At 42.3% G+C, this 17,484-nt stretch overlaps 1 protein-coding gene across 1 annotated transcript in view; it reads right to left on the bottom strand.

Moving 5' to 3' along the window:
- stxbp3 (syntaxin binding protein 3) overlaps positions 1-17,484 on the bottom strand; it is a 64,430-nt gene that overhangs the window by 43,939 nt on the left and 3,007 nt on the right. The window contains exons 2-4 of the mRNA XM_043699711.1: positions 9,805-9,854; positions 6,222-6,303; positions 1,078-1,154 (exon numbers count right to left, since the gene is read on the bottom strand). Of these exons, the coding sequence (XP_043555646.1) occupies positions 1,078-1,154; positions 6,222-6,303; positions 9,805-9,854 (209 nt within the window). The remainder of the gene's footprint in view (positions 1-1,077; positions 1,155-6,221; positions 6,304-9,804; positions 9,855-17,484) is intronic.

Raw genomic sequence — 17,484 nt, 5'->3', positions numbered from 1 at the left:
AGTCTTTTCCCTGGCTTGGGGGAGTCCAGAACTAGAGGGCATAGGTTTAGGGTGAGAGGGGAAAGATATAAAAGAGACCTAAGGGACAACTTTTTCATGCAGAGGGTTGTGCGTGTATGGAATGAGCTGCTAGAGGAAGTGGTGGAGGCTGGTACAATTGCAATACTTAAAAGGCATTTGGACAGGTAGATGAATAAGAAGTGTTTGGAGGGATATGGGTCAGGTGCTGGCAGGTGGGACTAGACTGGGTTGGGGTAACTGGTCGGCATGGACGTATTGGACCGAAGGGTCTGTTTCCATGCTGTACATCTCCAAGGCTCTATGTGCAGCATGGAAACTGAGTTGGACCGAAGGGTCTAACTCATCGATGCTGATCATATATCCTAAATTAATCTGCTCCAATTTGCCAGCATTTGGCCCACATCCCTCTAAACCCTTCCTATTCATGTACCCATCCAGATGGCTTTTAAAAATCTTGTAATTATACTTCCACCATTTCCTCTGGCAGCTTATTCCATACATGCACGACCCTTTGCATGAAGAAGTTGCCCTTTCGGTTCCTTATAAGTCTTTTCCCTCTCACCCTGAACCAAATTCTTAACTCCCCCACCCCAGGGAATAGACTTTGTCTATTTATCCTATCCATGTCCCTCATGATTTTATAAACCTCTATAAGGTCACCCTTCAGCTTCCAACGCGCCAGGGAAAATAGCCCTAGCCTATTCAGCTTGTCCCTGTAGCTCAAAATCTCCAACCCAGGCAACATCCTTGTCAATCTTTTCTGAACCCTTCCAAGTTTCACAACATCCTTCCTATACTCAGTGCCAGGACCTCAGATGGGTCACACATGCATCTTTCAGGGGACAGAGCAACAACAATTACCTTCCCCCCAATCAGGAGATCCGAACCAAGTTATTACAAATTATTCGTAGAAATGTTTCTCCTCCTCTGGCCCATTTAGGAGTGAAATGTTCAGCAGGCGCAGTGAAGATAAATATGCTGAATTGTGGCTCAAAAATACTGAATCAAAAGCACACTCCTCCTGGAAGACTTCCCAATTTATCCTGAAAGTTATACCTTTTCTGTTGGAGTAATGAAGTAGATAGCCTTGGAGTTTGGAATTGGTTCACGGCTCTTGTGTAGGTCTTCAACAACTGTGAAAAGAAATATTCAGAGAATAGACTGTAGATCTACAAAAATCATATGTAACTCCTATGTCACAAGCAGATTTATAATTGTCAGCCAACATAAACCTTGTGAAGTCACATGCCAGGCGATTCCATCTGAATCTCTGCAGCCACTCTCCTGTTAATACTGTGGACACTGGACAGATGGGTATGGTAGGATAGACACTCTCCCAAGGAACAATACCCTACTTTACATTTACTGTGTAAGCTGACATAACAAAATAATCATTTGGAACAAGTATCTAAGACTGGCAAAAGGGTCATACCACAACATGCAGCACCAGCTCCAGGGGAGACCGGACTGGAACAAACTGATATGCGGCACATATTAACAGTACTTATAAAAGTTAAGAACACCATTTAATACAATCATGGCTGATCTCATCTTGGTCTCAACTCCACTTTCCTGCCCAATCCCTGTTACTGACTGTTTCCTCAAATTTATTTAGGGTTCCAGCGATCACTACACTCTGGGGCAGTGAATTCTACAAATCTGGGAGAAGTAATTCTTCCGCATCCATTTTAAATCTGTCACCTTTATCTTAAAACTGCGACCTCACATTCTAAATTGCCATACAAAGGGGAAACATCCACTTTAAGTTTACTTTGTCAGTTCCATTTAGCATCTTGCATACCATTAGATCTTCTCTCGTCTTTATAAATTCTAGTGAGTATAGGCTTAAACTGCTCAAACTCTCCACATTTAACAAGCCTTTCATCTCCGGAATTAATCCAGTGAATTCTCTGAACTGCCTCCAATTCAATTATAACCTTTTCTTAAGTAAGAGGTTCAAAACTGTACACCGTAGGCCAGAGGCAGTCTTACCAATGCCTTGTACAATTGCAACATTTCCCAACTTATTCCTACTTAATACAAACAGTTCCAAAGAGAATTTTGTTTGTATTCCAGCATGCACAATGTAAACACAAAACATCAGCTTAGAAGAAAGGAACATTTCATTCATAGGAATACATCAACTTCTCATGCAGGTTACTGCACCATTTAGAAGGGATAAAATGGACATCCTCTGCATCTCCTTCCTGAGTAACAATACCAAGGGAACAATTTGACTGCCTTCATGTCAGGGATAAAAAAAAGATATAATTTCATTTTTATTTATAACCATAGACATCAACCAGATAACCACTCAATGAAAAGTCATTGAACTCTAATCCTAAACCCTGTTTTTGTCTCTCAAGATATTGCCAGACCTGAAGAGTTTTTCCAGCACCTTCTGCTTTTACTTCAGATCTCCAGCATCCACACTACCTTGCATTTATTTAAGTAATCTAGTTTTGTTAATGTTCACTGCAAGAGGAACCTTGCCCAATGCATTGGGAGAAATGCATTGGGACTGGAATTGGCAGATTGGAGTGAAAGGAGAAACTGAGGACTGCAGATGCTGGAGGTTAGAGTCGAGAGTGTGGTGCTGGAAAGGCACAGCAAGCCAGGCAGTATCCAAGGAGCAGGAGAATCGACATTTCAGGCATAACCCTTCATCAGGATTCTCCTGCTCCTCAGATGCTACATGACCTGCTGTGCTTTTCTAGCACCACACTCTCGACATTGGGCTGAAACCCCTCTGAAGGGCAGCACTGCTGATAACGTAGCACTCTCCCAGCACAGCATGCAGAAACGATTCATCCAGACATAGTTTTATCTTAGTGGCTTATTTTTTGAATTTTGTTCAAACACGATAAAGTTCATCAAGGGACATAAAACGAGGCTACCTCTCCAGCAGAGGTGTGCCATCTTGGATAACATTTTAAAAATTTGATTTGTTAAAGTCAAATAAACATATTTCTGGCACAAAACTGGTAACTTACTGTCACCACACATTAATTGTTTTGCAAACTATCACAATCAGAATCACCAAAAGGATAAAAACTCTCCACAGTGCTTCAACATAAAACTGATTTAGGACAGGAGATGAATCAGCATTGTTGTTGTATGGCTACTCTAATTCGACTTTCACTTTATTCTGTTTTTCCTTCAATTTAGGGCCCTTTTATAATAAAGATAGGTGAGTTGACAGATTGGGGTCACTGCTTAATGTGAGGAGGATAACATCCTTATCTCAGACACTAATCTTCCTTATTTGCAAAAGGTGCAATCGATCTACTCTGATAAAAATCACACAACACCAGGTTATAGTCCAGCAGGTGTATTTGGAAGCCCTAGCTTTCGGAGCACTGCTCCTTCATCAGGTGATTGTGGAGTATAAGATCGTAGGACACAGAATTTATAGCAATGTTTACAGTGCGATGTAACTGAAATTATATATTGAAAAACACCTGAATTGTTTGTTAAGTCTCTCATCTTTTAGAATCTATAAATTCTGTGTCCTACGATCTTATACACCACAACCACCTAATGAAGGAGCAGTGCTCCAATAGCTACTGTTTCCAAATAAACTTGTTAGACTATAACCTGGTGTAAGTGTATGAGAGCTTGTCCATGAGAGAAGGGGTGTGGGGTCACCTGTAGTGTGACATGAACCCAGGATTGAGGCCATCCCCACGGATACCGAACTTGGCTATCAACCTCTGCTCGGCCACTTTGCATTGTTGCCTGTCCCGAAGTCCGCGTTGGAGGATGGTCACCCAAAAGGTCAAAGGCCGAATATCCCAGATTGCTTAAGTGTTCTCCAACTGGGAGGCAACACTCCTCTCGGTTGATTGGTGTGCAGTGCCTACTCATCCATTGCCATAGCCTCTGCTTGGTTTCACCAATGTACCATGCCTCAGGGCATCCTTACCTGCAGCGTAGGAGATGGACACCGTTGGCTGAGTCACGAGTACCTGCTGCGTACATGGTGGGTGGTGTCCCCATGGTGGTATCCATGTCGACGGTCTGACACATCCTGCAGCGTCTATCGTGACAAGGTTGTATGGTGTTGTCCTGAAAGCCGGCCGGTTTGCTACAAACAATGATCTGTTTGAGATTTAGTGGCTGTTTAAAGGCAAGAAGTGGAAGCGTGGGGAAGGTCTTGGCGAGGTGCTCATCCTCATTGCTAATGTGTTGCAGGCTGCGAATAACATGGCGTAGTTTTTTTGGATCCTGGGAAGTACTGGACAACGAAAGGTACCCTGTCAGTTGCAGCTCGTGTCTGTCTCCTGAGGAGGTCATTACAGTTTCTCGCTTGGCACGTCAGAACTGGCGGTCGCTGAGTTGAGCATCGTACCCTGTTCTTATGAAGGCATCCTTGAGTACATCCAAGTGCCTGTCACATTCCTCCTCATCTGAAAAGATCCTATGTACGCGTAGGGCTTGTCTGTAGGAGATAGCTGTTTTAACATGTTTCAGGTGGAAGCTGGAGAAGTGTAGCATCGTGAGGTGCTGAGGTGCCAATCCTTGATGGAGATGCATGTGTCCAAGAATGAGACCAATACGAGAGAGTAGTCCAATGGTGAGTTTGATGGTGGGATGAAACCAGTTGATATCACTGTGTAGTTGTTTCAGTGACTTCTTGCCATAAGTCCAGAGGAAGAAAATGTCATCAAAATACATCTCTATGACTCTATACCAGTGTTGGTTGGAGGTCCTGCATAAATAAGTCTTATTCGAACCTGCGCATGAAAATGTTAGTATATTGGGGTGCAAATTTGGTCCCCATGGCTGTTCCTTGTGTCTGGATGAAGAACTGGTTGTTAAAGGTGAAAATGTTGTGGTCGAGGATAAACCAGATGAGTTGCAGGATGGTGCTCAGAGATTGGCAGTTGTTGGTGTTGAGTACTGAGGCTGTTGCCATTGTGAGGGCTGCTGGTGTGGCGTGCCAAAACGTCCACTGTGATGAGGAATGCTCCCCCAGTTCGACTAGTCCGTGGGTGCTGAGTTTCTGTAAGAAATCTGTTGTGTCATAACAGAAGCTGGGGTCCCCTGTACGATGGGTTTCAAGATGCCTTTGACATAGTCAGAGAACCTCTGTGGGGTTTGTGGGATGAATTTGTACTTGCAGAATTACATTTTATTTTGCTCAAAAACTGCATGAATCCACGCAAGATTCTGTAAATCCCATTTTTAGATATAGAATCAGTCTGAACATTAGGGCACAGTCTCACATAGGGCACCTCCCACCTTTAATGCATTGTTTGGGCCGACATGGCACCTATTGTTAAAGTTCACTTGAGAATGTAACTTTTAAAAAGTTCTAGGATTTACATATGAAAGAACTGAAACCAACATGGTCATTCTAAAAGATGAGGGACTTAACAGACAATCCAGGTCTTTTTCAATATATAATTTCAGTTACATCACATTGTAAACTATTGCTATAAATTCTGTGTCTTACAATCTGTGTCTCCACAACCACATGAAGGAGCAGTGCTCAGAAAGCTAGTGTGCTTCCAAATAAACCTGTTGGACTATAACATGATGTTGTGAGATTTTTAACTCTGTACACCCCAGTCCAACACCGGCACCTCCAAATCTAGATTGACATAAACAGTGATGATAGAAATACTCAGCAAATATGGCAACATTTAGTGTGAAAGAGAGAGAAAAACACACAGTTAAATGTTTCAGGTTGATAGCCTTTCAACGGAGCTGAATAAAACAAAAAATTCGGAATGCAACAGATTTCAAACAGACACAGAGGCAGGAAAAAGTGAGAAGAGAACACCCCCTCTGTGATAAATGAGAACAACAGTGATGGTGCAAGGCAAGAGGTAATGGTAATGGGACAAATAAAGGAACAAAAAGAGCAGTTTAGGGAAGGTGTAAATATCACAATCACCCATAACAACTGTTTTCAGAAGAATTAAGAGAAATTGGGAGAGAAATTGTTGAACTCAAAAACTGAGCCTGAAAGCCTGTTGTTATACGCCAAGACAGAAAATACTAAGTGGGAAATTAAAACCAAAACAATAAGCAGACGAAGGACAACAAAATAAATTTTTAAAACAGTTGTCATAGGTCTTCCTTCTGAGTCATGTAGCAGGTGAGTTTAAAACGAAAAGGCAATAATAACAAAGAAAATACAAAATTATGCAGTACGCAATCATAAAACAAGAGTTCTTAATGTAAGTACATACCACTAATCCCCTCAGTCATAACATTAGACATCTTGCAGCAAGAGGAAAGCAGCTTTGTGGTATAATGGTCCAAAATAAGTATCTGCAAGTTAAAAAAAAAATGACAGCTTAACTATCTTGCAATATAGCTATCTGAAGTTACAGCAAGCTAATTGTTGAAATAGGCAGCAAGTGTAACACTATGTAAATTCATTGCCTCCAGACTCCACTAGTCTTTTATTTGTGCGTTTCTCCTCTTAAATCACTTGAGTGTGACTCCACAGAAACACATCACCTTGAAGCAGGTACCCTGTATTGTATAACTCTCAGTAATGAGATGGCAAACTGTTGACTTGTGGGAGCCGAGGGGTTCGTAACTGCCCTTATCCTGTCATTTCATGATGCTCCCTTAAACATATCCCAAAAGAAATTCCTGGAAGTGATTAGGAGTTGGGGTCCAGTCAGGTTTCTCACCCACCCTGCTGCAAAGGGTAAATGGGCAAAGTCTTTTCCCTGGGGTCAGGGAGTCCAGAACTAGAGGGTATAGGTTTAGGGTGAGAGGGGAAAGATATGAGAGACGTAAAGGGCAACTTTTTCACGCAGAGGGTGGTACGTGTATGAAATGAGCTGCCAGAGGAAGTGGTGGAGGCTGGTACAATTGCAACATTTAAGAGGCATTTGAATGGGTATATGAATAGGAAGGGTTTGGAGGGATATGGGCCAGGTACTGGCAGGTGTGACTAGATATCTGGTCGGCATGAACGTGTTGGACTGAAGGGTCTGTTTCCTTAGATAGATTACTTAGTGTGGAAACAGGCCCTTCGGCCCAACAAGTCCACACCGACCCACCGAAGCATATACCACCCAGACCCATACTCCTACATTTACCCCTTCACCTAACACTACGGGCAATTTAGCATGGCCAATTCACCTAACCTACACATTTTTGGATTGTGGGAGGAAACCGGAGCACCCGGAGGAAACCCGCGCAGACACGGGGAGAATGTGCAAACTCCACACAGAGAGTCGCCTGAGGCGGGAATTGATCCCGGGTCTCTGGCGCTGTGAGGCCGCAGTGCTAACCACTGTGCCACCATGCCACCCACCCGTGCTGTACATCTCTAAGACTCTATGAGTCTATGTCACAGTAGCCAAAAATCAGCTAAATAACAGATCAAGGATCAAACTTAACATTATCCAGTGGTTCTTGGTAGGCTTACTCAGTGCATTGTTACAAATATTGCAAGAGGGTGTGGGGAGAATGGCTTCCACCAGCCATCAACAGAAAAGATAGATCACTACCACTCTATAGTGCCAAATGTTGTATATATTATATATAAAATTAATATATGAAGCAGACATTCTTAAACTGATTTTGTGCAATCTACAAGATCTCAAGTTCAAGTGTTTGAATCAAAGTCCCTGAACTCCTTTCCTAGTAGCACTGTGGGTGTACTTTCACCCAAGGCCTGCAACAGTTAACGAAGATAAAAACAATGACTGCAGATGCTGGAAACCAGATTCTGGATTAGTGCCTTACCACCATCTCCTCAGGGATGATCAAGGCTTAGCCAAATGATGTCTACATCCTGTGAATGAATTTTTTTGAAAGTACAATTGTAACATTAATAATCACAATATGCGAACTGCTTACCAAACTTCAGTCTTTACTATAATTACTATCACAGGAGAAGGTATAGGTTCCCAGAACAAAGGTAAGATACTGTAGATGCTGCCAATCAAATTAAAAACAGAAATGATGGAAATGCACAAGAGGGTCAGGCAGCATCTGCAAAGATAGAGGGGGAAATGACAGCAAGTCATCGATCTGGAACATTAACATTCTCTCTCACAGCTGTTGCCTGGCCTGCTGAGAATTCTGACTATTTTCTTACATTATGATAATTAATGGGTTTGAATATCAAAGAGAAGTAGAGTAGAAGAAGAAAGTCTAAGGATACCAGTAGTAAGCAACAACTTGATCAATCATGTGGTAAACAGGTCAATGTCTCACCAAGGTTTCAAGAATTAGGTGTGATTTGGAGATGCCGGTGTTGGACTGGGGTGTACAAAGTTAAAAATCACACAACACCAGGTTATAGTCCAACAGGAGTGCTGCTCCTTCATCAGGTGGAGGCCTCTTGCAGCATCAACATTAACCACCTGAAGAAGGAGCGGGACTCCGAAAGCTAGTGTGCTTCCAATTAAACCTGTCGGACTATAACCTGGTGTTGTGTGATTTTTAAGAATTAAGTGGGTCATTTTAAAACATAAATATCACTTTCTATTATGATAAAGAGTTTCCATTATCCAAGTCTTGGATAATTCAAAAAGCTTACACTCTAAATCAAAACTGAATTAAGCAAATGCAAACAAATCCCCATTATTCTCTCTGCTCAATGAACTAGCTTAGCCATGTTTTCAATTGATTCACAGTCCATTAACACATTTCTCCCACTGCTGTCTCTGTACTTGCCTGCCCAGGTTATTGAGCTCAGTGCTATTCTATGGGTCTGGCTCAATTTTGTTATGAACTCTGAACATGCAGCAAGTGCAGGAAAAAAGTCCAGAGCTACCAACTAATACACCTCTCACAATCTTTGTGATTCCTTTCAACCTTTGTTTCAGAGATGTTTAATGTCACACAAAAGCAATGCTGAATTTATGGACAGTCACAAGAGCCAAGGATCAAGACAGTTCATAAAATGTATTTTCACAGAGATGCTTCAAGGGGCATTCAAGGTTATTCAGATTTGACGAGAAGTAATACAGACAACTAAATTTGCAGTACAAATTTAGATCTCAGCAGTTACTAAGAAAAAAAGAACTCGAAACTTCATATCTTTCATCTTGAAACATCCGAAAGTTGTTTGCATAATTAGTGCAATTACTGTTAATGAAGTAACTAGACCATGTACATTCAAATTATACAACTTAAGTGACTACAGAATATGCATCCCTGAATACAAAATTAATTCACATATTTGCAAGCCATTACAAATTTGTGTTTTCCAAATATACCTGGATAAACCAAGATTGACAGTGCACTCTGATTGGGTTGGATAGATCTTTGATGATTCCAGTAAGTGAGCAGCTCCTCCTTCAATATCACACTTGATAAGGTTATCAATGCTTGATATTTTATGATATGCTATTGGTATACATATAGTGGATTCTATTAATACTCCAAAAATGACTCATTTCATTCAATATATAAGGCTCTTGTATTAAGTGATTTTTGAAAATAAGCATGAGACTCCCACAAAGTTTCCAAGCTCCTCTTTTATCCTCTTTTGAAGAAATTTTGAACCCACACTTTTCACCTCCAAAAAGGGAGGAGCAGACAGTTCCTGCTCCTCCATTGCCTCGACTGGGCATCTAAGATCTGTACAGGATGATTTTCCCCACCCCATTCAGCATCACAGACATTTCAAATGTCACACAGAGTGGGAATGGGAATCCAAATTCAATCAGTCCATGATGCTACATACTGGCTGACATACCAGATTCAACAGACAAGTTGTCAATTACTTATTCTTTAGAAAGGGCAAGATTATTCAAATATGTATCACTCTTAATATGAACAATCAAGTCTTTGCCATACCTTCCACTCTCCTTCTGTCTTACAGTCCTCCAATACATGTTTCTTGATCTCTACAGGAATTAAAAAAACACACACAATTTAAATGTTCTTCATCAAACAGTTTCATAATTCACCAGCTGAGCTCTGGACAAGAATAAGTCCTTTTTAATTTATTTTATTTAAAGTGCTTTCAAATCCATTTTCTGCAACATTTTGATTATGGCACTTAAATATAGGTTTATAAAGTAAAATTTCTGGAGATATCACCCAATCTTCATTGCTATATGATCACCTTTAATCAAAATCAATCATTTGTGCGCAGTTTACTTGCAACGCGCAATCTTTGTCTATTCACAAGCGAAAGGATGAGGTCCCATGTAGTTCAGAAGATTATTTTGGATAACTGTTAATTAATCTGCCAATGGATAATCATATTGACCACATAGTGCAAAGTTTTATATCTACAAAAATGCAAAAAATCATAATGTTTACATAATTTATCTTTGATGCAAAGAGCACCTTCAGTCCGAAAGGGTTAAATTTCTAACTCTTGAAAGTAATTACCTGAACATTAGGTGAATATTGATGCTCGCTCCTATAACCCATTCATATCAGTCATATATAAGAGAGAGAAATTCTGTCAAAACTAAGATCCAATATTAACAATTATAGTAAATTTAGCATATTGTGTATATGCACATTAGTAATTGTTATATTTGAATCCATAGCTGCATGTAAAGATATTGTAGTGGGCTCCATCCTGTGTGCAAATTTACATGTGAAATCAAACTACATTGAGCTCCCGTTCCTCGATGTCCTAGTTGAGAAATTGGCTGGGTTCTCGATTGAAAAATCTGGGCGAAAGTGAGTACTGCAGATGCTGGAGATTAGAGTCAAGAGTGTGGTGCTGGAAAAGCGCAGCAGGTCAGGCAGCATCCGAGGAGCATTAAAATCAATGTTTCAAGCAAATGTCCTTGCTCAGGGATGAGGCTGGGAGCCTCCCACCCCCCTCCCATTTATCTCTCTACCCCCAAGGCTCCCAGCCTCATTCCTGAAGAAGGGCTTTTGCCCAAAATGTCGATTTTCCTGCAAGTGTGGAAAGCATTAGGGTATCACAATAGATTCATTAAAATTCAATTGGCACGCAAGAAATTTGTATAATCGATAGTCACAGGTGAGGTACCAGATGACTGGATGGTGGCTAACATGGTGTCACTATTAAGAAAGGTGGTAAGGAAAAGCCAGCCAGCTATAGACCAGTGAACCTGACATCGGTGGAGGGCAAGTTGTTGGAGGGAATCCTGGGAGACAGGATTTACATGCAATTGGAAAGGGAAGGACTGATTAGGAATAGTCATTATGGCTTTGTGCGTGGGAAATCATGTCTCACGAACTTGATTGAGTTTTTCAAATAAGTAACAGGGGGGACTGATGAGCAGTGAATGTGATCTAAGGCGTTCAATAAGGTTCCTCATTGTAGACTGGTTAACAAGGTTAGATTCATGGAATACAGAGAGAATAAGCCATTTGGAAACAGAACTGGCTTGAAGGTAGAAGACAGAGCATGGCTCTTCACATTGGAGGCCTGTGATCAGTGGCATGCCACAAGGATCAGTGATGGGTCCACTGTTTTTTGTCACTTATATAAATGATTTGCATGTGAACATAGGAGGTATACTTAGTAAGTTTGCAGATGACACCAAAATCGGAGGTGTGGTGGACTGCAATGAAGGTTACCTCAGAGTACAATGGGATATTGATTAGACGGACCAAATGGCTGAGGTGTGGCAGATGGAGTTTAATTTAGATAAACTGGAGGTGCTGCATTTTGGAAAAGCAAATCAGAACAGGACTTATACACTTAATGGTATGGGGGGTGTTGCTAAACAAAGAGACCTTGGGGTGCAGGTTCATAGTTCCTTGAAAATGGAGTTGCAGGTAGATAGAATAGCGAAGGTGGCATTTGGTATGCTTTCCTTTATTGGTGAGAGCAATGAGTACAGGAGTTAAGAGGTCATGTTGCGGCTGTACAGGACATTGGTTAGGTCACTTTTGGAATACTACGTGCAATTCTGGTCTCCCTGCTATAGGAAGGATGTTGTGAACCTTGAAAGGGTTCAGTAAAGATTTACAAGGATGTTGCCAGGGTTGGAAGGATTGAGCTAAAGAGAGAGACTGAATAGGCTAAGGCTATTTTCCCTGAAGCGTCAGAGGCTGAGGGGTGACTTTATAGAGGTTTATAAAATCATGAAGGGCATGGATAGGGTAAATAGACAAGGTATTTTCTCTGGGGTGGGGGAGTCCAGAACTAGATGGCATAGGTTTAGGGTGAGAGGGGAAAAATTTAAAAAGGGACTTAAGGGGCAACTTTTTCACGCAGAGGGTGGTGTGTGTATAGAATGTGCTGCCTGAGGAAGTGATGGAGGCTGGTACAATTACAACATTTAAAAAGCATTCGGATGGGTAAATGGATAGGAAGGGTTTAGAGGGATATGGGTCAAGAGCTGGTAAATGGGACTAGATTATGTTAGGATATCTGGTCGGAATGGATGAGTTGGACCGAAGGGTCTGTTTCCTTGCTGTACATCTCTAGGACTAAATATTATTTCCTCAAGATTTGTTAGTTTGTGGTACAGAATGTACTAACTATCGTCTGTTCCAATCATCTAATCCAGACAAGTTAAATTGATATGAAGTCTTTGTCATGGGCTTTAGGACATGTTAGATTGAGAGGTGAGATTAAGTTCAGTCTGCCGTTTTCTGGAAATGTATTGGACTGTTTTGTGTAATTGTGGAGTAATCCATCAGGTCCTTCTGGCAACCGAACACATACTGGAGCTAATATAATCAGCATTTGAAGGTGCCGCACATGATTGGTGATTGTCTATTGAAATACTAAAAAGAAAAGATTACCAGTCAGCAATTGCCACAGCGCAGGCTTCAATTATACATTTTACCATTAAAGTGATATTACAAATCCAAAACCTATGTTCATTCCACTACACATGCCTTCATGCTCTACACTGCAAAAATAAATATCATTTTGGTATTTTTAAAAAATATTAATTTTATTTTTTTGTTTATGAAGCATCATAATTCCTAGTCAGCTAATCAACTAGACATTCCAAAAGAAAAGTGACACCTCATACTGTAGACAGTACATTAGTTATATTTTCTGATCTACATTTGTTGCATCTAGTATTATAGTAGAATCACAGCCTATTATTTTCACATACACAACTTCTGTCTCTACAATTGGATGACATATTTAATCACTTACTGTAAAATTCAGTTTTCAGAAATGAATTCCTACTAGAGTCACATTAAATGGTCTGCACACAGATGCTTTCAGTTTCTTACGTTAGTGGAAAGATTTATAAAACAAACTGCAACAAGCAGAACACTGGATTTTACAAGTGCATTTCAGAAATAAGCAATGAGATGATGATTTATGTTAAATATCTTATTGCACTGCACAAACATCACTACAATAACTTGAAAGTAGCATGGGCTTAACATTTAAAGTACCTGCCAAGATGGAAGTGCCTCTTAAAAATGTTTAATAAATATCCTATTGTAATCCTGGAGCTATACAGGGTTTTTCTAGAGTAACCAACATGACATAAGATGTGACTGACTGCATTTGCTACAGTGAAGGCTGTGGATCCTAACGTCAACTTGGCTGCAATTCTATAGCCCTCCTGCGAGGAATAACCACTCCTTGGCCAAGCTCTCCCAGCTTATTTACAACACAGACAATGCTCCTGCACTAGAAGATTGCTCAGCCAATCTTCCTAACCAATAAAATTAGAATAAATATACCTGGAATCAACCGAGTGAATGCTCCCTGTGACTGATTTCAATGCCAGCATACCTTTCCTTAGATAAAAGATCCAAAACTATTCACAGTATTCCACCTGTGATCTAAACAGAGCATTGAAAAGTTTTAACAAGACTTGCTACTTTTGTAAGAAAGAACTGCGGATGCTGTAAATCAGAAACAAAAATGGAAATTGCTGGAAAAGATCAGTAGGTCTGGCAGCACCTGTGAAGAGAAATCAGTTAACATTTCGGGTCCGGTGACTTCCTCAGAACTGATGGTAGCTCAGAGAACGACTGCTTATATACAGTAGATAGGGTGGGAGGGGGAAGGAAGGGTAAAGAGTAAACAATAGATCAGGATAGAGCCCAAAGGGAGAGAACAGTTGAACAAAGGAGTCAATAATGATCTGGTTGAGAGGGTGAATAGCTGTTAATGGACACGGTTAGAGGCTAACGATAGGAACTGTGTAATGGAACACTATGGGATAACAAGGTCTGATGTGAGTGGTAGGCTGCTAGGCCATGCTAGAGTTCAGGCCCTAAAATTATTGAACTCACATAGGTCCAACATGTTCCCTCCATCTACACCCCTTTCTCTGGCCTTTTCCCTGCATTTAATTTGTTCATTGAGAACTATTGACGTGACACTAGTCACCTCAATTACTCCGCACCCCCCCCTCCAAACCAGCCTATTTCCCTCTGAACTGACTGTACTCCGTGCGCTCAGATCTAACCCAGATTTTGTTATTAAACCTGCCGATAAGGGTAGTGCTGTTGTCATCCGGCATACTGAACTCTACAGTGGCTGAGTACCAGAGCTAAGATACCTCCTCCTACCTTCCCCTGGACCATGACACCTCAGGCCATTGTATCAACCACAGTCACTGACCTCTTTTCGACTGGTGATCTCACCCGCATCCAAGTTAATAGTCCCCCCAGCCCCACACAGCTCGCTTCTACCTCCTTCCAAAAATTCACAAACAGCACTGCCCAGACAGACCTATTATTACAGTCTGTTCCTGCTCCACAGAACTCACTTCTCCTACCTTGTCTCAGTTTTTTCTCTCCTGGTCCAGTCCCTACCCATGTACATCCATGATTCTTCTGACACTTTAGGCCAGTTCCAAATTCCCAGTGTGCAGGCTCCATCCTTTACCGGAATGTGCAATCCCGTTACACGTACGTCTCCAACTAGGATGGCCTCAGGGCTCTCCACTTCTTCCTGAAGCAAGGGCCTGAACCATCCCCACCTACCGCTACTGTCCTCTGCTGGGCCAACCTCATCCTCATTGACTTCTCTTTCAACTCCTCTCATTTTCTTCAGGTCAGAGGGGTGGTCATAGGTACCCGCATGGGCCCCAGTCATGTCTGTCGCTTTGTGGATCACATGGGACATTCCTTGTTTCAGTCCTATTCTGGCCCACATCCACAACTCTTTCTCTGATATATCGATGATAACATCAGCGCTGCTTCACTCTCTTATCCGGAACTGGAAAAGTTCATTGATTTCGCTTCTAATTTCCACCTTGCCCTCACTTTCATCTGAACAACCTCTGACTCCTCCCTTCCCTTCCTCCGCACCTCTGTTTCTATTTCAGGGGATAGACTGGCCGCTAATATCCACTATAAACCCACCATTTCCCGCAGCTACCCGGAACTATACATTCTTGCATCGTTTCCGGAAAATGCTCTATTCCATTCTCCCAGTTCCTCTGCCTCCATTGGATATGTTCCCATGGGGTCAATTTCAACAATGGAGCCTCCAAAATGTCCACCTTCTTCCTCAACAGAGGATTCCCAGCACCAGGGTACAAAGCTCTCAACTGGGTCAGACCTATCTCCCACACTTGCTCCCTCACCCTCTCTCTTCCCCGCTGCAACATCGATAGAGCTCCCCTTGTCTTTACCTACCATCCTACTGGCATCCACATCCAGAAGGTCAACAACCACCATTTCTACCACTTCCAACAGGATACTATCACAACACAAATATCCCTGTCCCGCCCCCTCCCTTGTCCACCTTCCACATGCATTGTTCCCTCTGGGACATCCTGGTTCACTCTTCCTTCACTCCCAACACCCTCCCAGTACCTTCCTCTACAACTGGTGGGTGGCACGGTGGCACAGTGGTTAGCACTGCTGCCTCGCAGCGCCAGAGATCCGGGTTCAATTCCCGACTCAGGCGACCGACTGTGTGGAGTTTGCACGTTCTCCCCGTGTCTGCGTGGGTTTCCTCCGGGTGCTCCGGTTTCCTCCCACAGTCCAAAGATGTGCAGGTTAGGTGAATTGGCCATACTAAATTGCCCGTAGTGTTAGGTAAGGGGTAAATGTAGGGGTATGGGTGGGTTTCGCTTCGGCGGGTCGGTGTGGACTTGTTGGGCCGAAGGGCCTGTTTCCACACTGTAATCTAATCTAATCTAATCTAAACTGCTGAAGGTGTAACACCTGCCCATTTACTTTTTCCCTCCTCAGTATCCAAAGGCCCAAACTTACCTTCCAGGTGAAGCAGCACTTTACCTGCATTCCTCATAATCTAGTCTGCTGCATTTGCTGCTCACAATGTAGTCTCCTCTACATTTGGGAGACGAAGCGTAGACTGGGTGACCGCTTTACAGAACATCAATGGTCTGCCTGCAAAGAAAGACCCTGAGTTTCTAGTTGCCTGCCACTTTAACACACCCTGTTCCCTGGCCAACATCTCTGTCTCAGGCTTGATACAGTGCTCCAACTCCATCAACAAACACATCGACCTGGATCAGGGTGATCCACCCTGACCAAACCTGTGCTGTGCCGGGCAGAAAGATCGTTGAGAGTCTCGCACTCCTCAGGGATACGATCGCCTACGTGCAGGACAGTGGACAGCTGAAACTGACAACCGGAAGCGGCAGGGACAGACCACTATAAACACCGGAGGAAACATCATAGAAGCGGTTCACAGGAGGCTCCCAAGCACTGATGATGTCGCCTAGCCAGGGGACGAAACGTTTGCAACAAAAACTTCCAGCTCGGCGAACAGAACCACAACAAGTTCAGCAGAAACTGGAAGAACAATACCTCATTTTCCGATTGGGGACCCTGAGCCTTCTGGACTCAATATGGTGTTCAATCATTTTAGAACCTGAACTATCCCATGTCCTAGCCTCCTACCACACACACTGGGTCTGTGTTATAAGCTCCTCGATGCTGCCTGAATTGCTGTGCTCTTCCAGCACCATTGATCCAGAATCCACTGTATCACACAGTCTGCCATTACACACTATTTATTGTTAGCCACTAACAGTCTCCATTAACAGCTATTCACCTGTCCAACCAGATGGTTATCGATTCCCTTGTCTGTCCAACCATTCTCTCTCTTTAGGCTCTATCACTACCTATTGTTTACTCTTTACTCCTCTTCCACCCTATCTTCTGCATATAAGTTAACACTTTCTGAGCTACTATCAGTTCTGAGGACCTGAAACATTAACTTTCATTACTCTGCTGAGCTTTTCCAACATCCTCTGTTTGTGTTACTACTTTGAAATAAAGGGCAATGTTCCATTTGCCTATTGCCTGATGAACTTGGGATACTAGCTTTCTGTGACTTATGCACTGGGACTCCCAAATCCCTCTGTTATAGTTTTCTGCAGTTGTATTTCCTCAATTTCAATAAGATTTAGCTCCTCTATGCTTTCTTCCAAAGTGGAAAAAAAACTCAAAACATTTCCCCATATTATCTTCCAGTTGCTTCCCACCTTTAAAAACTTGCTTCTTGAAAAATGCAGAGAACCCACTCCCACTATAGCATTGCTGTGAGGATTGCGAGATTACAAAATTCTGTCAAAGGTAATCGCCAACCGGGTCAGGTCTGCTCTAGGGTCGGTGATCCACCCTGACCAA

Source organism: Chiloscyllium plagiosum, chromosome 11 (genome assembly GCF_004010195.1).
Source record: "Chiloscyllium plagiosum isolate BGI_BamShark_2017 chromosome 11, ASM401019v2, whole genome shotgun sequence".
Taxonomy (NCBI): Eukaryota; Metazoa; Chordata; class Chondrichthyes; order Orectolobiformes; family Hemiscylliidae; genus Chiloscyllium; species Chiloscyllium plagiosum.
Note: the sequence above shows the minus strand (reverse complement) of the source record. Positions and strands in the feature narration are given on the sequence as shown.